Genomic DNA, 23,399 nt, shown 5'->3' on the forward strand with positions numbered 1-23,399 from the left:
AACTAACCCATTTAATTTTAAAAAAGCAGAACATTTACCAAAAACTTTCTAATATTAAAATTTAATAATAAAAACAAACAAATTAAAATGAATCCTAGCAATTAAAAAACAAGTTAAAATCCTCATTAAGGTGATAATATTTACAGAAAATGTAAAATTAATGAACCTCCTAAAGATAAATAGCTTAGAATTTTACAAGAAGAAATAGTTAGCTTTTAAAACATTAAAACTCAAACAAGTTAAACCACCTTTAATACTATTGAAACAAATGTATGTCAAGTAACTGAAGTTTTTGATAGTATTTAAGAAGGAAATTTTATTGCTTAAAAAAATTAAGATGAAAAAATTGTTAATTAAACAAAAGAAAATCTGTGCTTTTTATAAAAGATTATTATGCTTGATTATTTGAAGATACTTTTGTAATGCTATAAATCTATAAAATTATATTTAATTTTATAGATAAAGCACATTCCCACGTACTCTTAAGAGAAAGAACTTGAGCTTAAATATTAAATTTTACAAAAGAAATTTTCTTAGTTAATTAATAGACCAAATACTAACGAAAAAAATATCTCGAAATTTAAAATAATTTCCAGTATAATTTTTACTTTTAAGTATGAGATTGGATTTTTGCTGATTACAAACGCCTTTTTTAATGCTTTTAAGATTCTCTTCTCATCTTGTTTAATTTTATTTCTAGAAGCTATTTAAGAAAATAAAAGCAATTCAGTCAAGTTCTCTTTAGCCATCATATTAACCATAATACAGTTCTCTGCGCTTATAGCTGTACACAACATATCGAGATTCTTTTACAATTTCTTACATGTTTTCAAGGCTACTTTAATGAAAATATTGTATCAAAAGATTACGACTCTTTCAGCTTTTTCTCTCAAATAAGCTAACGTAGGCAAATTAGTTAATCTAGTTTCAAATGATCTAAATACTCTAGATAGTAAAGGTTTGTGCATGATAAAAATTATCACAGTTTTTATTGATCTTACTGTGGTAGTTCTTTTTTTGTACTAAAGGTAAAAAATTTCTTTTAAATTTTTTATTAAATATTTTTCTTATCTATCTGGTTGGTATTAAGAAATGTATTGCAAAAAATAAATAAATAATCTTAAATTTAAGAGGAAAAACGAATTCATATTTTATTTTCACATTTCATTCTAATAAAAGTTTTTTAGTAAAATTATTTGAAATATATTTGTATTATAAAATAGATTAGGCTTTTATTCTCTACTTGGTTTTTGCTTTATCCTCTGTTATCCAATTATTTAAAGTATTTTTGCAAAGGTAAACTAAAGATTCTTCTTTCTGAAGACCTAATTAGTAGACTAAAGAATAAAACTTACTAATGAATTAATAGAAGGGATTAGGTTGATAAAAATGTATGCATGGGAAGAGGCATTTGTAAAATTTGTGTAAATAATAAGAGAAAATGAAATAAGTAAAATATTAATTATTCAAATCATATACTCGTTCTAATAATCTTTTACTTCTATTGTTGATATGCTTGCCTGCTTAATATCCTTCTTGAGTATATATTATTTTGGGGATCCTTCAGTTTTAACAGTTCCAAAAATGATTTCTGTTATGGATTTATTCTCTTATACTAAATATGAGCTAGTAACCTATATTAGCACAGGAATTACTGGTTTATTAGAGTTTAAAGTAATTATCAAGAGAATATTGGCTGTGCTAACGATACAAGAGCAGTCTATTTAATAAATAACCGATTTATCAACTAAATGTAATTTATTTTATTCTTAACAAACAAATTTTTAATATGCTTAAATTCTTAAATAAATCTAATAAAAAAATTATTTTAATAATCTTATAGCATAATTAGAACCATTAATCTTAGATAAATCATTACCAAGAGGAAAAATAACTATGAAAGATTTCAGCGCTTATTGGAATTTATAAACTCCCGTTTTAAAAAATATCAATCTCGATATTCAGAACGGAGACTTAGTGGCAATAATTGGAAGAATTGGAAGTGGAAAATCATCACTTCTGAGCTGTATTCTCTAAGAAATCCCTTATTTTAAGGGAAGCTTTAGCTTCAATGGCAGGGTAGCCTACGTAGAGCAAGAGCCTTATATTTTCAGTAGTTCAATTAAAGAAAATATTATTTTTGGGTCTGAATATAATGAAGATCTCTATAAGTAAGTTTTGGAAGCTTGTGGTCTTAAAGAGGATATCAAATTATTTATAAACTAAGACATGACTTAAATAGGAGAAAGAGGAACCAATTTAAGTGGTGGATAAAAAGCTCGTATCTCATTAGCACGTGCTATTTATTCTTAATCTGACATATATCTATTAGATGATCCTCTTTCTGCTGTTGATTCTAAGGTAAAATCAATTAACTTATAAAGAAAATATTTTTTTTTTTTGGAAAATAATTATTTTTTATGAAGAGAAATGTATTTTCCTTCTTATTTATTATTTTATTTATTTATTTGTTATTAATTTATTTTAACTTAATTAGGTAGCTAAGCAAATAGTTGAATAGGCTATTTTGAAAATGTTGAAAGGAAAAACTGTTCTAATGGTAACTCATCATCTTGATTTTGCTTAAAAAGCTGATAAAGTTTTGATAATTAAGGAAGGTCTAATAGCTAATTAAGGAAATTATGATGAGATAAAAGCTAATATAGAAGATATTGATAGTTGCTTATGCTCAAATGATGAAGAAACATCAACACAATCTAATGAAAAAATAAAACAAGTACTGTAAGAAAGTAGTAGATTATAAGATGAATAGAATATTTAATAAGAGCTTAAGAATTACTAAGAAAAAGAACAAATTACAGATAAAATAATTTAAAATAATAAAATTTAGAATATTTTTACAAAAGAATAAGATGAGGATATGACAGTAAACTTTAAAACTTATTAGAAATATTTTGGATATTCTTCATTGAAATGGTTAATTTTTTTAGTGCTCGCTTTATTTATTTCAAGCGATATTGTTTATGTATTATATACAAAAACAATCTCAAACTATACTTAAAACGAAGATGATCTCTTGGAAATACTTTATTATTTGGGTTATTTAACATTAATATTTTTTGTTAATTACTTGAGTAAGTATTTGCTTTTTACCTTGATCGTTAATAGTAGCAACAAAAATATTCACTAAAATATGATTAAATCATTAGTTAGAGCTGCTATTCAATTTTTTGATGGAACTCCATCAGGTAGAATATTAAATAAATTCTCTTCTGATTTAGGTAAAATTTTATTTATGTTATTTAAAAATATATTTTTTCCTTATTTCAATCAATTTCTCTTTATATACTGAAGTTTGGTTCTCAATAATTAAAATTTAAAAAAATATTTTTTGTGTTTAAAAGTGAGAAATAAATTAGATAAATTAATTTAAAACTATTTAATTAATATTTAAATTAACTTAATAAATAGGTATAATAGATTAATTAATAACAAGGACTATGATCAGTTCTTTAGAAATACTTTCTAGAATATCTGTAGCTATAATTACTATTTTGATAATTAATCCTTATTTTTTAATAGTTGTGTTTATTTAGACAATTTTAATTTGGCTTTTCGTTAGTTTTTCTAAAACTCCGCTTTAGTAATCAAAGCAATTAGATCTTAGACACCGCTCACCTATATACACCTGCTTTAACTAAACTATTTAAGGAGCTCTTCCAATCAGATCTTTCAAGAAGCAAAAAATATTCTTAGAAAATTTCTCTGTTCTTCTACACAATTCTTTAAAAACAGCTCTTACTTTTAATTTCAACTAAAGGGCTTTTTCGTTTTACATTCATTTGGCTACAGCATTATTTTCTAATATTGGAATATATATGATTATGCTAATAAACAAAGATTCAAGCTCTTTAGGATAAGCTATTATATTTTTTATAAGTATTAGTGATGCTATGCAGTTTGGATTGAGGTTTGAGTTTTTTTCAAAAATTTTCAAGTAAATAACTAAATTTTAAAAATAGGATGATAATAGAAACAGATATATCAATGTCTAGCGCTTAAAGAGCTATGAATATGATAGATATTGTTTAAGAGCCTGATCTAAGATGTGAAAATGACAAAATTTTTATCTAAAATAAATAAGATGCTATTTAATCAGACAATTAAAACAAAAATTATATTTTTCCAGTCAAAGGAGATATAGAATTTTAAAATGTTAAAATGAAATATAGAAAAGATCTTAGCTATGTTCTAAATGGATTATCTTTTAAAATAAATGCAGGAGAAAAAGTAGGATTTATAGGCAGAACAGGAGCTGGAAAATCTTCAATAATATAAGCAATTTATAGATTGACTGAAATTGAGGATAAACCTGATAATATTGCAGAATAAGGATTTATCAAAATTGATGGATATAATCTAAAAGAGTTAGGAATACACACAATTAGATCAGGAATTAGCATTATTCCTCAAATGCCATTTGTTTTTTCTGGATCGATTCGCAGAAATTTAGACCCATTAGATGAATACACTGATGTAGAAATCAACTAAATTTTAAAAGAAATTAATCTTTCAGGTAAAAAAAATTTATTTTTTATCAAAATAGAAAATTAATTATTTTTTAAATAAAATAATTTTGATTAAAAACTCAAAAACAAACAAAAATATTTTAATTTAAAATGATAAATTTATTCTTATAATTTAAATAAAAAGATAAGATATCCAAACTTAAAGAAGGTTTTTTTACAGATATGTCTAATACTAATGATCTTTTTAGTAGTGGAGAAAAGTAATTGATATGTTTAGGAAGGGCAATTTTGAGATAAAGTAAAGTGATCCTATTAGATGAAGCAACTGCAAACTGCGATTAACAAACTGATAAATTAATCTAACAAAAAATTAGAGAAAGATTTAAAAACTCTAATGTGATTACAATAGCTCATAGACTGAATACTATTGCTGATTACGATAAAATTTTTGTCATAGAAAATGGTGCTGTTGCTGAATAAGGAACCCCTTACGATCTCCTCTAGCAAGAAAATAGCATTTTCAAGGAAATGGCTCTTTAAACTGGATAAAATAATTTTAAATAAATATTTTAGTTAGCTTAGCTTTGCTAAAATAACTCATGAACTAATATAATATCTCACAAAAAAAACAGGGCTTAATAAAAATTTAAAATTTATATAAAATATTTGAAAACAAAAAGATTGAGTTTTTATGGTTTTGTTCTGCTTGAATGCCTCTTTAGTATCCCTATTTGTGTTCTATATATATAATTTACTAATATTATAAATCTAGTAAATTTTTATTTTTTAATTTTATTTCTGTTTATATCTATCATTCATTCATTATTTTTATTTTGATAAAAAAATAATTAAAATAGTATTATTTTAATATTTGATTGTTTATATTTGTAGTTAATTATTAATAGAATAATGTAACATTTTTTGCTTGACTTGACATATTTATTTTATAAATCTACAACTTTTTGTTCAAATAAATATTTAAAAATTTAACAATTAGTAATCTGTCAAATAATAAAATAGATTTTATAAAATTCTTAACTTATATATAATTAATTATTGTAAAAACCAATTTTTAATAAATCTAAAAAGAAATACTAAAAGTTAGTTTCTAAATATGTATTTATTTAATAACTGAATTTAATTAGCTTTTGAGAAAAAAGTTTTATAATGTAATATTTAATTCTAAAAGCATGGATGGATAGTCATAAACTTATAATTAATTTATTACTCAATTATAATTTTTGATTATGGGTGGCGGGTGTTTTTCTTTTTTTTAATCTTAAATTTTAAAAACATAGATAATTAATTAAATATATCAATATAAGGTAAGGCAGTAATATTAACTAAAGGTTAAAAATATTTAGATTACTATTTAGTCATTAGATTAGGGATAGTTATATATTTTTTTATAAAAAATTTGAGCAATGTAAGTAATATTTATTTTATGGTTAACACGTAACAAAAAGCATAAAAATAAAGTCATAAATAAATATATAAAATATTATTTAAGTTGCTTTTTCAATTTGGCCTTAATTAATTTCAAGCTTTGAATTTCTTCTATCTATAAAATTCTGGTAAAAAAATAAATTTGTTTGTAAAATATAAATATTATTTTATAGTTAATAAGTTTTGAATTTTATCATATTTAAAATGATATTTTAGATAAATTTATTCTTTATTATGGCAAATCATTCATATCAAGCTAGATTTTGAATTCGATAAACTAATGTCTTTAAAAATAAGTAATGATATAGTCTGAAATTTTATATTAATCTAAAAATTTGAAAAATTAAAGTTTCTAACTCAATCATTTTAAAGAAATAAATATGCACATTTTCCATTTAAAAATTGTATTTTTAAGGTTAAATGTAAATACATAGTGTTTAAAACTATAAATAAAAATGTTCTGTTTTTAAATTAAATAATTCTCTTATTACATTCTTACTTTTATTGTTAATAAATCAAATAAAATTTGTTTTTAGTTTCATAAGATTACTTTAATTTTTTAATTAACTTTTGTTTGGATATATTATTTTCTTTAGTGAAAGTATGTGAAAAATATTTATAGGAGGTTTGTACAATTAAATAATAATTACTAGTTTGTGAACTTAAAAATGTTTTGTTGTAGTTTAAAGTAAATCTACTATGCTTTAAAAGTTTTAAAGTTACATTTTTATGAAACTCTGTTTATTTTTATATAATTATTTTGATACACTATTATGATTGAAAATGAGTTTTATTAATTTTTTATCACTAGTTTTTATTACAAGTTCTATCTAGATTTCCTTTGAAAGGAAAAACAAAACAAAAAATTAATGAATAAGTAGAAATAAAATTTTATATTTTCTTTCTTAATACTCAGCCTCTCAATAAATGTTTATTAATTATTTGTCATTTAACTTAATTTTTATTCAAATGTAAATTTATGGCCAAAAAAAACATATATTTTTACTTGATAGTGAATGGTAATAGTTATCCCCATTAAAGTCTTAAAAATAATGTGTAAATTCTGATTAAAATTATACATAAATTGATTGTTATGTTGTAGTAAATAAACATTTTTAAGATTAAGTTTTTGGTTGTTAAATACAAATAAACAAAAAATAAAAATAATAAACTTTATTCAAATAATTATAATTTCTACTCAAATTAATTAGGAAAGTAAGAATACAAAAATTATAAAAAATGAACAGCTCAAAAAAAACAGCGATTTTAAACCTTTTCATCCTTACCTTCATTTTAGTAGCTAATAATAGTGCTTTTGCCCATTAAGAATACTCTTGCTCGCACGATCATGATGATCTAATTAAAGAAACACAAAGAAAGCTTCATGAATACTTTAAATAGAATCCTATTAACTACACTGAAGATGAATAAGGTAGAAATTTAGGATCTTAAACTATTTAACCTATCAGAATAACAACAGACTTTACTCGTTTATCTGCACAATCAAATGGACCAGCTATCACTACAGATTAAATAAACTATTTAACTTCTGTATCAACAACTGTAGTTAATTTTGTTTCTAATTTCATCAAAGTTTAACCAAACCCTACAAATAATATTTTTAATCCTTAATAAACAAGTGATAATACTTGTATCACTGTTGTTCCTTCATAAAGTGATTAGTCCACAGGTATTCCTAATTCAGATCTCCATTTATATTTCATATTTAACAGTGATCCTACAGCTGGATATTTGGCAAATGCTGGCTTTTGCAATCTTTAACAAACTTCTACATATATGAGACCAAATTTTGGTAGAGTCTTATTTAACATCGCTAATATGAAGAACTCTGGTACTGATTTGGAGCAATTTTAAAATGATGTTATGGTTACATTACATGAAGTTATCCATATACTAGGTTTTTCTTATGGCGCAATGTAAAACTGGTATAATAAAGCCACTAAATAACTATTAGGGTAAACATCAGCCAATTAACTAATAACTACTCAAACTCTGAGAGGAATATCAACTAAATTATTAGGATCACCAAATGTATTAGCTACAGCCTAAAAATACTATGGATGCCAAACCTTATAAGGAATGCAATTAGAAAATTAAGTAATTTATCTAAACTATTTATAACTCAAAATTATAAAATTATTTTATTGTTTACTCTTTTTTAATTTTATTTTATTTATTTATGTAGGGTGGCTCAGGTTCTTTAAACTCACATTGGGAGAGAACAATTATTAGAAGTGAAATAATGACTGCATCTGCCCTTACAGAAGGTTTAAATTTAACTTTTTTTACTGTTGCCCTTCTCAAAGATACTGGATATTGGGATGATGTCAATGAAAATTTAACTGATCCTATATACTGGGGAAGAGGAAAAGGCTGTGATTTCTTCCAAAACTCTTGCTAAAGTTCCACTCAATATGAAGAATTTGTAACTTCTGGCTAATTGGCTTGCTCATTTTGGGATGATGGATAAGGAATAGGTTCTAATTCTGATCCTTTTGGTGACTCTTGTAATGTAGTTCAAATTTATAGTAATTTCTTATGCAGTGATATAGCTAATTAAAGTTATTAAAATAATCCTGCATCATTTAATGCTGATACTTCAAATGACTTTTCTTATAATTCTAAATGTTTTGCATCCACTGTTGTTAGTCCTACAGCTCAATATACTTACTAAGACTAAAATTTCAGGTGCCATTTTATGTAATGTTCTCCGGATAAAACGTAAATTACAATTACCTTCTCTCAAATTCCCAGTACTTAAATAGTTTGTGGAATCAGTGATTAATCTACTAAAAAGGATGTAATCTATTAAGGTAATAATTATGGTCAAGTAACTTGTCCATCTAATATTGCAAGACTTTGTGACGACTAATAGTGTGTTAACTTTTGTACTTATAATGGTATTTGCATTAGAGGCTAATGCTTATGTAATCCTGGTTTTGGAGGTGTTGACTGTAGCAAATAGTGTAATGGCTATTTTGATTAGACAGGAAATTGTGTGAGTTCATGCCCAAGTAACACATTTGCAAGCACTGATAATGTATTCATATTACTATTTTAATAATTTTCTAATATTTTAACTAATTTTATTTTCAACCATCTTAAAAAATAATTCTTTTCAATTAATCAAAACAAATTTTGGTTTCGATTATACCTGTTTAAATAAAAATACCCCTATTGTATATTGTTAACAACATACTTTATTGCATAGTATTATTACCTCAAAATTTTATACTATTAATTAATTAAAACCCACTTCATAAACATTCAAAAATATGTGAAATAAATAAACGATTCAAGGGTTTAATTTAAATAGGATACAGTATATATATATATTCCCAGTTTAAATAATTAAATAAAATTTTAAGAGAATGTGAAATAAGAAAGAACATGTTTTTCAAAAAAGCTTTTTGTTTATTTCTTGATATTTTTTCAAATTTAAACAAATCTAAAATCATAAAAAATTTTTTCATAAAAACTAATTTTTTGGATATAAAAGAGTTCCTTTAATTTATTTAAATTAAAAATTAATATGAATAATAAAAAGGTATGTAGAACAACTTGCCCAAATGGAACTTATCAAGATTCAGGTAGTGGTCTTTGTAAGTAATGTGACTTCTCTTGTTCTCAATGCACAGGTCCTAGTAATTCATAATGCAAGGCTTGCTAATTATTAACATATTTGAGCAATGGTTCGTGTGTTACAACTTGCCCAACTGGATAATATGCTGATGAAACATCAAAGACATGCAGTAATTGCCCAGATGGGTGCTCTAGTTGTACTAGTTATACTAATTGTACTGGTTGTAAAACTGGTTATACATAGAGTTCAGGAGCGTGTTCTGATTCTTCATGCACTGGTAATTGCGCTACATGCAGCAGCTCTAGTAAATCTAGTTGCCTTACTTGCACATCAAATCTTTATCTTTAACCAGGAAATACTTGTAACTCTACATGCCCATCAGGTTATTATTAAAATTCATAAAATATGACTTGTACTGCTTGTTCAACTGGATGTAAAGCCTGTTCAGACGGAAAAACTTGTACTTAATGTGATGCATCTAGCGGTTATAGGTAATAAGGTAATTCATGTACTCTTTGTGCTTCAACTTGTGCAACTTGTTCTTCGTCGAATCCCAATTCTTGTTAATCTTGTGAGAATAGTTTATATTTATTTAATAATTAGTGTGTAGTAACATGCTAAAAAGGATATTATAATGGACCTAATTACACTTGCTCACCATGTGTAACTGGATGTGATTAATGTTCAAATGGAAATTCATGTACTACTTGCAGCACTAATTATTAGCCCTTCACATATAAAAACCAACAGATTTGTATAAATTCCTCCTCTTGCTTTTCTCCTTGTTCCACTTGTAGTGGTACTTTCTAGCCTACAACATGTGCAACATGTAATCAATCATTCTATTTACAAGGTACAAATTGTGTAGCTACATGTAACTAAGGATACTATGCCAACTAATCTAATTAAACATGTGTTTAATGTCCAGCAAATTGTTCTGTTTGTTCTGATGCCTCAACATGCACATCTTGTTCAAATAACTATGTAATTAATTATATTATATTTCTTAAAAACAAACTAATCTTATTAAATACATTTTTATTTTAATTAGTTCTTATCCGAAAATAGCTGTGTTTAAACATGCCCTCAAGGATAGACTGCTAATAGTAATTAAGTATGCTTCTCAGCAAATGCTAATACGTTTGCAGAAAGAAACTATTTTGCATTAATGATTTTGATTTTAATGATATTTTTATCATTTTGATCAATTTTATTGTTTTAAGATTTTAGCTTAAAATTAATTTTTGAAGTTAAATAAATATTGTATTGTATTTTTATATTAATCTTTTTTTTTCTGTGAGAATTAAAAATAATATTTTAGATTATCTCATTTAATATATTCAAAAATATAATTATTTATTCTTCATTTTCAATTAATTTTTTCTAAATTCCTAAAATTTTTTTGAACAAAATCGAATAAAAGCTCAAAGTTGTTTAGCACACCAACCAGCATTTTTCATAATTTTTATCTAAGCAGATATTTATTAAAATGCTCATTACCGTGGAGTGTCTGTCCTACACCCAAATGGGAACAAAGGCTAAGCAAAACTTTAAATAAATTACTAGTTTTTTAGCAGGTAGAAGTTTCTAATACATATTTAATAAATATATTTATTTAATTTATACTTGAAAATTATATCTTCACTTATAAGATAAACTATTTTGTTATTATTTTCATAATCTTATTATAGATTGATAAAGAATAGTTGAATTTATAGAAATTTTATTTGACCTAACCAAAATTAAAAACGTATTTTACTTTATTTTAATATTTTTTTAAGTAATAGCCCTTATCAATCTTTTAATTAAGATAAATCTAATTTTTTGGTATGCTCATAAAAATGATAGCAATTAAACTTCGATATTTTATTTTGGTTTAAAGGAGAAGAGTTATACAATAACTAATTAAAATACATAAAATAACTTCTTGTTTTTGAAATAATATTATTCTTATAATCTAAAAAAGACAAAATATTCTAAAAAAGGAAATTGACATTAGATGAAATATGAAAGCTATTACTGATATTGTTTTATTGAATAAACTTAATAATTACAATTTAGTAACCTAAAATATTTTGAATTAAATCTCAATGATATTTAAAGTGAATAATGATTATTAACACCAATCACAAAGAAAAGCTCCTCACTACAAACAATTAATTAAAAACCTTTTAAAAAAATAAAAAAAGCGAACTTTTAATATTAAAAAATATAGCTTCAAAGTTTATAAATAAGTTTTATAATTTATTTATTTATTTAATATTTTTTAATAAATTAATTAATTTTGATTTATTCATTTTTGTTAAATTAAAAAAAATATTTTAATTGTGATTTTGAGATTTTATGAATGTGAGATTTTTCTGCATTATAAATTAGCAAAATTAAAAGTAAACTTTAATTATTTATAAATTAAAATAATTCCAATTTATTAATGGTAGATTATATATTGTTTGTGAATAATAATGAATTGAGCTATAAAAATTTGTAAATAATATTAACATGAAATATTTTCATAAATTCTAATTTATCAATTTCAAAAATTAAAACAAACATTTTTTCAAACTCGACAAAAATTGTTTTATAAATTAGATTTCATTAATTTTTAATTTGAAAATTAATTAAGAAAAATGCTATCTATCTATCGATATGTTTTTTTTTGGCAATCAATAAAATGGCTTTAAATAAAATTCATTAAGAAAATCGGCTTGAGTTTTTATGGTTTTGTTCTGCTTGAATGCTCTTTAGTATGCCTATTTTTGGGTTGTATATATATAATTTACTAATATTATAAATCTAGTAAATTTTTATTTTTTAATTTTATTTCTGTTTATATCTATCTATCTATCATTCATTATTTTTATTTTGATAAAAAAATAATTAAAGTAGTATTATTTTAATATTTGATTGTTTATATTTGCAGTTAATTATTAATAGAATAATGTAACATTTTTTGCTTGACTTGACATATTTATTTTATAAATCTACAACTTTTTGTTCAAACAAATATTTAAAAACTTAACAATTAGTAATCTGTCAAGAATGAATAGATTTTATAAAATTCTTAACTTATATAATTAATTATTCTAAAAACCAATTTTTAATAGATCTAAAAAGAAATACTAAAAGTTAGTTTCTAAATATGTATTTATTTAATAACTGAATTTAATTAGCTTTTGAGAAAAAAGTTTTATAATGTAATATTTAACTCTAAAACCATGGATAGTCATAAACTTATAATTAAATTATTACAAAATTATAATTTAGGATTATGGGTGGCGGGTGTTTTTCTTTTGTTTAATCTTAAATTTTGAAAGCATAGATAATTAATTAAATATATGAATATAAGGTAAGGCAGTAATATTAACTAAAGGTTAAAAATATTTATATTACTATTTATTCATTAGGGATATCTATATATTTTATAATAAAAAATTTGAGCAATGTAAGTAATATTTATTTTATGGTTAACATGAAACAAAAAGCATATAAATAAAGTCATAAATAAAAATATGAAATATTATTTAAGTTGCTTTTCCAATTTGGCCTTAATTAATTTCAAGCTTTGAATTTCTTCTATCTATAAAATTCTGGTAAAAAAATAAATTTGTTTGTAAAATATAAATATTATTTAAAAGTTAAGAAGTTTTGAATTTTATCTTATTTAAAATTATATTTTAGATAAATTAATTCTTTATTATGGCAAATCATTCACATCAAGCAAGATTTTGAATTCGATAAACTAAGAATGTAAATAATTTGTCTAGTTTATTAAAGAATTGAGATTAGTTAGTAGAAAAATAAACATGATCATAATTTTTACTTTACTTTTGCAATTAATTATTGATTTATCTTGAAATCAAATAAATATCTTTATTATTTAATTATATAAAGAAATTGTCTTTAAAAATAAGTAATGATATAGCCTGAAATTTTATATTAATCTAAATACGAGAATTTGAAAAATTAAATTTTCTAACTCAATCATTTAAAGAAATAAATATGCACATTTCCCATTTAAAAATTGTATTTTTAAGGTTAAATGTAAATACATAGTGTTTAAAACAATAAATAAAAAATTTCTGTTTTAAAATTAAATAATTATCGTACTACATCCTTACTTTTATTATTAAGAAATCAAATAAAATTTGTTTTTAGTTTCATACGACTAGTTTAATTTTTTAATTAACTTTGGTTTGGATATATTATTTTCTTAAGCGAAAGTATGTGAATAATATTTATAGAAGGTCTGTACAATTAAATAATAATTACTAGTTTGTGAATTTAAAAATATTTTGTTGTAGTTTAAAGTAAATCTTCTATGCATTAAAAGTTTTAAAGTTACATTTTTATGAAACTCTGTTTATTTTATTATAATTGTTTTGATACACTATTAAGATTGAAAATGAGTTTTATTAATTTTTTATCACTAGTTTTTATTACAAGTTCTATCTAGATTTCCTTAGAAAGGAAAAACAAAAACAAAAATATTAATGAATTAATCGAAATAAAATTATATATCTTCTTTCTTAATACTCAGCCTCTAAATTAATGTTTATTAATTATTTGTCTTTTAACTTAATTTTTATTCAAATGTAAATTTATGGCCAATAAAAACATATATTTTTACTTGTGGATGGTAATAACTATTCCCATTATAGTCTTAAAAATAATGTGTAAATTAGTATTAAAATTATATATAAATTGATTGATTGTTATGTTGTAGTATATAAACATTTCTAAGATTCATTTTTTGGTTGTTAAATACTAATACACAACAAACAAACAAAATATTAAAATTTATTCAAATTATAATTTCTACTCAAATTAATTGGGAAAGTAAGATAGATAACCAAAACTATAAAAAATGAGCAGTTCAAAAAAAACAGCGATTTTAAACCTTTTAATCCTTACCTTCGTTTTAGTAGCTAATAATAGTGCTTTTGCCCATTAAGAATACTCATGCTCGCACGATAATGATGATCTAATTAAAGAAACACAAAGAAAGCTTCATGAATACTTTAAATAGAATCCTATTAACTACACTGAAGATGAATAAGGTAGAAATTTAGGATCTTAAACTATTTAACCTATCAGAATAACAACAGACTTTACTCGTTTATCTGCACAATCAAATGGACCAGCTATCACTACAGATTAAATAAACTATTTAACTTCTGTATCAAAAACTGTAGTTAATTTTGTTTCTAATTTCATCAAAGTTTAACCAAACCCTACAAATAATATTTTTAATCCTTAATAAACAAGTGATAATACTTGTATCACTGTTGTTCCTTCATAAAGTGATTAGTCCACAGGTATTCCTAATTCAGATCTCCATTTATATTTCATATTCAACAGTGATCCTACAGCTGGATATTTGGCAAATGCTGGCTTTTGCAATCTTTAACAAACCTCTACATATTTCAGACCAAATTTTGGTAGAGTCTTATTTAATATCGCTAATATGAAGAACTCTGGTACTAATTTAGAGCAATATTAAAATGATGTTATGGTTACATTACATGAAGTTATCCATGTCCTAGGTTTTTCTTACGGCGCAATGGAAAACTGGTATAATAAAGCCACTAAATAATTATTAGGGTAAACAGCAGCCAATTAACTAATAACTACTCAAACTCTGAGAGGAATATCAACTAAATTATTAGGATCACCAAATGTATTAGCTACAGCCTAAAAATACTTTGGATGCCAAACCTTATAAGGAATGCAATTAGAAAATTAAGTAATTTATATAAAATTATTTATAACTCAAAATTATCAAATTATTTTATTATTTAATCTTTTTTAATTTTATTTTATTTATTTATTTATAATTTATTTAGGGTGGTTCAGGTTCTTTAAACTCACATTGGGAGAGAACAATTATTAGAAGTGAAATAATGACTGCATCTGCCCTTACAGAAGGTTTAAATTTAACTTTTTTTACTGTTGCCCTTCTCAAAGATACTGGATATTGGGATGATGTTAATGAAAATTTAACTGATCCTATCTACTGGGGAAGAGGAAAAGGCTGTGATTTCTTCCAAAATGCTTGCAAAAGTTCCACTCAATATGAAGAATTTGTAGCATCTGGTTAATTGGCTTGCTCTTTTTGGGGTGATGGCTAAGGAATAGGTTCTAATTCTGATCCTTTTGATGATACTTGTAATGTAGTTCAAATTTATAGTAATTTCTTGTGCAGCGATATAGCTAATTAAAGTTATTAAAATGATCCTGCATCATTTAATGCTGATACTTCAAATGATTTTTCTTATAATTCTAAATGTTTTGCTTCTACTGTAATCAGTCCTACTCCTCAACATACTTACGAAGACTAAAATTTCAGATGCCATTTTATGTAATGTTCTCCTGATAAAACATAAATTACAATTACCTTCTCTCAAATTCCCAGTACTTAAATCGTTTGTGGAACCAGTGATTAATCTACTAAAAAGGATGTAATCTATTAAGGTAAAAATTTAGGCCAAGTAACTTGTCCATCTAATATTGCAAGACTTTGTGACGACTAATAGTGTGTTAACTTTTGTACTTATAATGGTATTTGCATTAGAGGCTAATGCTTATGTAATCCTGGTTTTGGAGGTGTTGACTGTAGCAAATAGTGTAATGGCTATTTTGATTAGACAGGAAATTGTGTGAGTTCATGCCCAAGCAACACATTTGCAAGCACTGATAATGTATTTATTCATTTTACTATTTTAATAATTAATTTTCTCATATTTTAACTAATTTTATTTTCAACTATCTTAAAAAATAAATAATTATTTTCAATTAATCAAAACAAATTTTGATGTGGATTTTACCTGCTTAAATAAAAATACCCCTATTATATATTATTGGTAATATACTTTATTGCATAGTATTATTACCTTAAAATTTTATTATAATAATTAACACCCACTTCTATTTTTTAGCTTGCATAATAAGTTTTATTATTAATAAGAAACAAATAAACAAATAAACAAATACAGTATATATTTCCAGTTTAAAATAAACAAACAAAATTTTATGAGAATATGAAATACGAACATGCTATACAAAAAAGCTGTTTGTTTGTTTATTTATTTTTTTGATATTTTTTGCAAAACAAATCTAAAATTATAAAATTTATTTTTATAAAAATTACTTTTTGAAAATAAATGAATACCTTTAATTTATTTAAATTAAAAATTAATATGAATAATAAAAAGGTATGTAGAACAACTTGCCCAAATGGAACTTATCAAGATTCAGGTAGTGGTCTTTGCAAGTAATGTGACTTCTCTTGTTCTCAATGCACAGGTCCTAGTAATTCATAATGCAAGGCTTGCTAATTTTTAACATATTTGAGCAATGGTTCGTGTGTTACAACTTGCCCAACTGGATAATATGCTGATGAAACATCAAAGACATGCAGTAATTGTCCAGATGGGTGCTCTAGTTGTACTAGTTATACTAATTGTACTGGTTGTAAAACTGGTTATACTTCGAGTTCAGGAGCGTGTGTTGATTCTTCATGCACTGGTAATTGCGCTACATGCAGCAGCTCTAGTAAATCTAGTTGCCTTTCTTGCACATCAAATCTTTATCTTTAACCAGGAAATACTTGTAACTCTACATGCCCATCAGGTTATTATTAAAATTCATAAAATATGACTTGTACTGCTTGTTCAACTGGATGTAAAGCCTGTTCAGATGGAAAAACTTGTACTTAATGCGATGCATCTAGCGGTTATAGGTAATAAGGTAATTCATGTACTCTTTGTGCTTCAACTTGTGCAACTTGTTCTTCGTCGAATCCCAATTCTTGTTAATCTTGTGAGAATGGTTTATATTTATTTAATAATTAGTGTGTAGTAACCTGCTAAAAAGGATATTTTAATGGGCCTAATTACACTTGCTCACCATGTGTAACTGGATGTGATTAATGTTCAAATGGAAATTCATGTACTACTTGCAGCACTGGTTATTAGCCCTTCACATATAAAAACCAACAGATTTGTATAAATTCCTCCTCTTGCTTTTCTCCTTGTTCCACTTGTAGTGGTACTTTCTAGCCTACAACATGTGCAACATGCAATCAATCATTCTATTTACAAGGTACAAATTGTGTAGCTTCATGTAACTAAGGATATTATGCCAACCAATCTAATTAAACATGTGTTTAATGTCCAGCAAATTGTTCTGGATGTTCTGATGCCTCAACATGCACATCTTGTTCAAATAACTATGTAATTAATTATATTATATTTCTTAAAAACAAACTAATCTTATTAAATAAATTTTTATTTTAATTAGTTCTTATCCCAAAAAAGTTGTGTTTAAACATGCCCTCAAGGATAGACTGGTAATAATAGTTAAGTATGCATCTCAGCAACTATTAAAACGTTTGCAGAAAGAAACTATTTTGCATTGATGTTTTTGATTTTAATGATATTTTTATCATTTTGATCAATTTTATTGTTTTAAGATTTTAGCTTAAAATTAATTTTTGAAGTTAAATAAATATTGTATTTTTATATTATTTTTTTTTTCTGTGAGAATTAAAAATAATATTTTAGATTATCTCATTTAATATATTCAAAAATATAATTAATTATATTCAATTTATTCTTCATTTTCAATTAATTTTTTCTTAAATTCCTAAAATTTTTCTGAACAAAATCTAATAAAAGCTCAAAGTTGTTAAGCACACCAACCAGCATTTTTCATAATTTTTCATCTAAGCAGAAATGTATTCAAATGCTCATTACCTTGGAGTGTCCTACACCCAAATGGGAACAAAGGCTAAGCAAAACTTTAAATAAATTACTAGTTTTTTAGCAGGAGATTATATATTGTTTGTGAATATTAATGAATACAGCTATAAAAATTTGTAAATAATATTAACATTAAATATTTTCATAAATTCTAATTTATCAATTTCAAAAATTAAAACAAATATTTTTTCAAACTCAACAAAAAGTGTTTTAGAAATTATAGATTTCATTAATTTTTAATTTGAAAATTAATTAAGAAGAATGATATCTATATACCTATCTATCTACTATCAATATGTTTTGTTTTAACAATCAATAAAATGGCTTTAAATAAAATTCATTAAATCACATTAAATTATTTTTAAGAAAATTTTCCATAAAATAACCAAAAAAAAATTTATTAATTTTATTACATTGAATATAAAAACAATTGATACTAAGAATTATTTTTTTTAATCTTTTTTAATATATTTTATTATAAATTTTTTATGTTTTCATTAGCTTCAGCAACCTTTGACTCTTTTACCGAAAGCATCACATAATTCACAGATGCAGCTCTTGCAGTTAGGACCTCCATTCATAAAGTTGGAAACACAGGAATAATCAACCCAAGGATTCAAACCGTCTTCAGCAACGGCAGCTGGACATGCAGTAAAGACCTTAACAGCATTCCACCCACACTTACCACAAGAAACAGCGTAATTTTCAAGTTCATTTTCAGCTTGTTTAGCTTATTCTCTTTAGTAAACATAAACAGTTGAACCAATAAGGAGCAAAGAGAGGGCAGCGAATAAGATAAGTTAAGTTCTCATTAGTTTATTTGAAGCTATGTTTAGAAAAAATTTTTTATTTTATGATTTATATTTTAATTAAGGTAAATGGTCATTATTTATAGCAGAGGACAAGCTAAGTAAAGTAGTTAAAGTAAAATAAGAAGAGTAAAGTAATAATTTAATCAAAACTTTGGTTACATAAAATATATTTGCTTGATCTAGAACCTAAAAATTTAAAATTGCACTTTAATTTAATTAAAATTTAACAATCGCTTTGTAAGCAAAATATAAATTAAAAAATGGTTGTTGTTATTTTATATTTAAATGAATTAAAAGATGTTTAAATGAGTTTAAATCAATTGAAATTATTTTAATTTTACTTAAATATTTTTTTAAACTATGCACAATAAAAATTGAAATAAGTATGCATTCATTTATTAATTATGTTTGAAATTTGTTAATTAAAAAATATGGTATTGCTCACCAGTTATTCTTTGATTATTTTAACCTTGAAAATTAAATCTTTTATAAATCGAATTTGATTCAAATTCTATTGAAAATTAGTTATTAAATCAAAGATAATTAATTAAATATATCTATCTACTAGCTTATTATTAATTTACTAACTTCATCTAATTAAATTTACTTTTTGTGAGGTAAGTATAATATAATTAAAATAAAGCAATCAAAATAAACTTACAATTTTATTAATTATCTTTAAGGTTTTTAAGACAATAAAAAGTATTATTGGCTAAAAATATTTGGCTTAAATAAAATTTCAATTAGTTAAGCATAAGATAAATAGATTCTTTATTTATTTTTAATCAAAAATAGAGAGGTTTCTTTTTGAATATATTTAAAATTTGAATTTTATGTATTGGTTTTAATCATTTTAGAATAATAATCATCGAAAAAATAATTATTTTATAATCCTCCCTAGAAAGAAATGGCATTTATTTTAAAAAAGTAAGTGAAAGAGTGAGTGTTTGATCAAGTAGATGTTTTAAACTTATTTATTTACTTATCAAATGTAATATATTATCGTGATTTATCAGTATATCAAAACTAATTAAATTGACCATCTAAATCAAAATCTATTTGATTAATTGAAAAAATGTAAGATAAAATCCATATCTAAGGAAGAGTTGGAGATTTAATTTCTAAGGTAAAAACTTGATAGTTTTTTTAGAACAAATTTACATTTTTTAAGTTAGTGGCTAATGGAAGATTAGTGAATAAAAATAAAATTGTCACAACTTTTATTTAAAGATGCAAATTAATTTAATAAATTTATTAGCCATTACTACTTAAACAAAAAAATACAGTTTATTTAGAAATATATAATATTAGTTTGTAATTAATTTCTCATTTTGGATTAAAAATTTTATATAAATCATTTCAAACCATAAAATATTTTAAATTTGCTTTAGCTTTTTTAGAAAAATAAATTTTAATTAAGCTTTTAACAAACTTAGTAGCAAAAATAAATTCTATTAAATTAATTGATTATTAATCATATTTGGTCTAATTTATTTCGTGGTAAAATATTTGTAACTAAATTTATATAAACAAATATTAGAGATAGTTCAAATGTAAATTAAAAACAAATAAACAAACAAAATAAGAATTTTGATCTTTTTATATGCTCATAAGATTTTATTTATAATTAAACAAAATTTATTATATAATGATTTAAAATGAAGCATTTGAAAATAGAATTCATAAAAATAATAATTAATTACTCTGAAAAGATTTAAATAATTTATCATTCATTTATTATAAGCTAAAATTTTTATTTAATTTCAATAAAAAATTCAATTGATTTATATTGGTTTTATATTTGATGTGCTACTAACTAATCTGTAGCCACTATATTTTTTTAATTGCTGCTAACTTTGATTTGTAAACTATTATTTTTGAATTTTTTTTAACTTTTATACATTTGATTGATAGAATTTTTCAGCAAATGCTTAAGAATGCACAGAATATTCAACATCTTCGAAAAGATAAGATAGCTCTTTTTTAAGGAAATCCTCATATGATAAATTATTTTTGGAAACAGACAATCTTTCTCTGTATGAAATTAAATTTTAGAGGTCTAACAGATCAATATCTATTTCTGTGATGTGGAATATGAACTCGTGAGATATCTCAGGAAAAATTTTCTTATATTAAGCACAAGGTTACAAGTCTTATTTTCTAAACTTAATTTTTATTGGAAAGCCATCAAACGTAACAATATTCAATGTTTGGTCAAGATAGTCCATATTATAATAAAACCTGTCTTTAATGCCTTTAGAAAAAAGTGAAAAAATCTCTTCCTTGTCTTTTATTAGATCTATTTTTTGTTTCCTCAGTAAGATTTGGTTAAAAGTATCTAAGTCTATACCAATAAAATCTAGATAGGACTTTGAGAATCCACATCTTGCAACCTCTACATCTTTTTTAGCAAGGTTAATCCTGCCAATACAATATTAAAACATTTGCACAGAGTTTGATTGAGAATATTCTTAAACATATTTCTCACAGGATTCTATGTGCTGTAAATATGAATCATCGTGCTCATTTAGAATATCCTAACTGACTTAAATCTAATTTAAAAAATCTAAAATACCATTTCTTCCTTCTTAGTACAGTTGAAAAGTGTATTTAAGCTCATCAAACCTATAGTAATTCATTTTCTATTTTAAAAAAATTATATTAACAGTGTTAAAATTTAATTTAAATTCAATATCTTAAAATTGTAATAAAATTTAACTTTTAAAATATTTTAAACAATAATTAAAAATAATTGAAATAATATTCTTGGATTTAACAATTAATTCATTAGAAACTAATTTTTCATACATTCAATTCATTAAGTTTCATCAAAAATTTGTAATAATCTTATCAAAAAAAAAAATAATAATTAACCCTTTTTAATGTAAAAATAGATACCTTTAAAATTTCGAGAGCCTCTTCAACTGAGAATATTTTTTGGCTAGATACATCGGCAACTTAGCAATTGACTATTTTATACTATTTTTAATATGCAAGATTCTAAGCTTGCCATGGCGTAGTTCCAAAACTAAAAAAACCCATACTATTTGAGAAGCGAATTATTCCATCAGAATCTATTAATAAACCTGAAGAGAGTCTTATTTCGTTATTAAAGTTAATATTTTAGCAAATGTTAATAAATCCAACTTCCTTACGCTTTCTTTTTCTTTTATGTTACTAGATAATATTATTAGAATTGCTTTCAATTATTGTATTTTAACTGTTTGCAGTCTCATAATTGATATTCTATTTTGCATTATCAGAATTAGTTTCATCATAGTTTGTATAATAATTTTAGTTTTATTGATAATTTTCTACATATTAGCTTTATTCTATCATAGAATTATTTTAAGTGCAATTATTGAAGTTCTCTAAGTAAATTTAAGATTGATTTGTTTCATTTTAGCTTTATTCCTCTATTTCCATTTATAAATTTAAGTCAAATTTAATTACCTATTTCTAAAAAATTAAGGATTTCTTAATACTTATTTTAATGTAGTAGAAAATATATGCAAAAGGCAAATCAATAATAGTTTATTAATTAATGATCTAGCTAATTTATCAAAAGTTTATAATCAAATTGTCTTAAAAAATTAAATTAATTATAAAGTCTTAATAAGCTTAATTTTATGGTGTCAATAATTTGCTATAATAAAAGCTTAAAGCTATGCTTTTGATTGTAAAACCGAATGAGTGGAAATCAATTAACTTAATATTATAAGATTTAGTGATTTATTTACTAGCTTTCTTGACTTTCTTTCATAAGGACAAATTAAAACCTTATTCTAATTTAATATATGTATGAAACTTTAATAAAAAAGAAATGGAAATTATAATTGATAGAAGCTCATCAGTTTTAAAATTAATTTAAATTAAAAGAATTTTTGGTTTAATATTTATTTAAACTATTAAAGATTAATACTTAAATAATATTCTAATAAAATATTGTAAACTAGAAATATTCAAGTCAATCAAAAGAGCAAAATCAAAAAAAATGTATTTTTAATCAAGCTATTTTATAAGTTTTAATATCAAAAAAATAAAAATTTTCAAAATAAAATGATATTTATGTTGAATGGAGAAATACTTTAAAATTTTTGAATAACGAAAGGAAATTTAAAGATAGAAAAATAAATAAATCAACGAATAAGTGAAAGAATGTATTTAAAAGTGTGTAATTTAGTATTGATTGAATCTCTTAAGATTTCTCATTTAGTTTAACCATATTAAAATCTAAATGATAGTTACTTGTAATTTTAATTCATATATTTATTTCTTAATTAATTTA

General features: G+C 23.4%; 5 protein-coding genes across 5 annotated transcripts; 3 read left to right on the forward strand and 2 right to left on the reverse strand. All coding sequences in view use genetic code 6, as the record gives it.

Moving 5' to 3' along the window:
* Positions 1-1,389: 1,389 nt before the first annotated feature.
* TTHERM_01009850 (ABC transporter family protein) lies at positions 1,390-5,093 on the forward strand (the record flags this gene model as incomplete). Its single annotated transcript, XM_001017694.2, has 6 exons — positions 1,390-1,753; positions 1,844-2,361; positions 2,498-3,242; positions 3,433-3,931; positions 3,984-4,537; positions 4,675-5,093. The coding sequence occupies 6 exons, from the start codon at positions 1,390-1,392 to the stop codon at positions 5,091-5,093; spliced, it is 3,099 nt and encodes a 1,032-aa protein (XP_001017694.2).
* Positions 5,094-7,175: 2,082 nt separating this feature from the next.
* On the forward strand, positions 7,176-10,744 carry TTHERM_01009860 (leishmanolysin family protein; the record flags this gene model as incomplete). Its single annotated transcript, XM_001017695.2, has 4 exons — positions 7,176-8,054; positions 8,143-8,997; positions 9,505-10,524; positions 10,592-10,744. 4 exons carry the CDS (start codon positions 7,176-7,178, stop codon positions 10,742-10,744), a joined length of 2,907 nt encoding a protein of 968 aa, XP_001017695.2.
* A 3,552-nt stretch (positions 10,745-14,296) lies between these two features.
* Positions 14,297-17,991, forward strand: TTHERM_01009870 (leishmanolysin family protein; the record flags this gene model as incomplete). The annotated part of the gene is made up of 4 exons (XM_001017696.2): positions 14,297-15,283; positions 15,384-16,238; positions 16,752-17,771; positions 17,839-17,991. The coding sequence occupies exons 1-4, from the start codon at positions 14,405-14,407 to the stop codon at positions 17,989-17,991; spliced, it is 2,907 nt and encodes a 968-aa protein (XP_001017696.2). The 5' UTR covers positions 14,297-14,404.
* Positions 17,992-18,802: 811 nt separating this feature from the next.
* On the reverse strand, positions 18,803-19,111 carry TTHERM_01009880 (transmembrane protein, putative; the record flags this gene model as incomplete). Its single annotated transcript, XM_001017697.1, has 1 exon — positions 18,803-19,111. The coding sequence occupies one exon, from the start codon at positions 19,109-19,111 to the stop codon at positions 18,803-18,805; it is 309 nt and encodes a 102-aa protein (XP_001017697.1).
* Positions 19,112-20,886: 1,775 nt separating this feature from the next.
* TTHERM_01009890 (hypothetical protein) lies at positions 20,887-22,537 on the reverse strand (the record flags this gene model as incomplete). The annotated part of the gene is made up of 2 exons (XM_001017698.1): positions 20,887-21,753; positions 22,010-22,537. The coding sequence occupies 2 exons, from the start codon at positions 22,535-22,537 to the stop codon at positions 20,887-20,889; spliced, it is 1,395 nt and encodes a 464-aa protein (XP_001017698.1).
* Positions 22,538-23,399: the final 862 nt, after the last annotated feature.

Source organism: Tetrahymena thermophila (genome assembly GCF_000189635.1).
Source record: "Tetrahymena thermophila SB210 genomic scaffold scf_8254608, whole genome shotgun sequence".
In the NCBI taxonomy this organism is placed as follows: Eukaryota; Ciliophora; class Oligohymenophorea; order Hymenostomatida; family Tetrahymenidae; genus Tetrahymena; species Tetrahymena thermophila.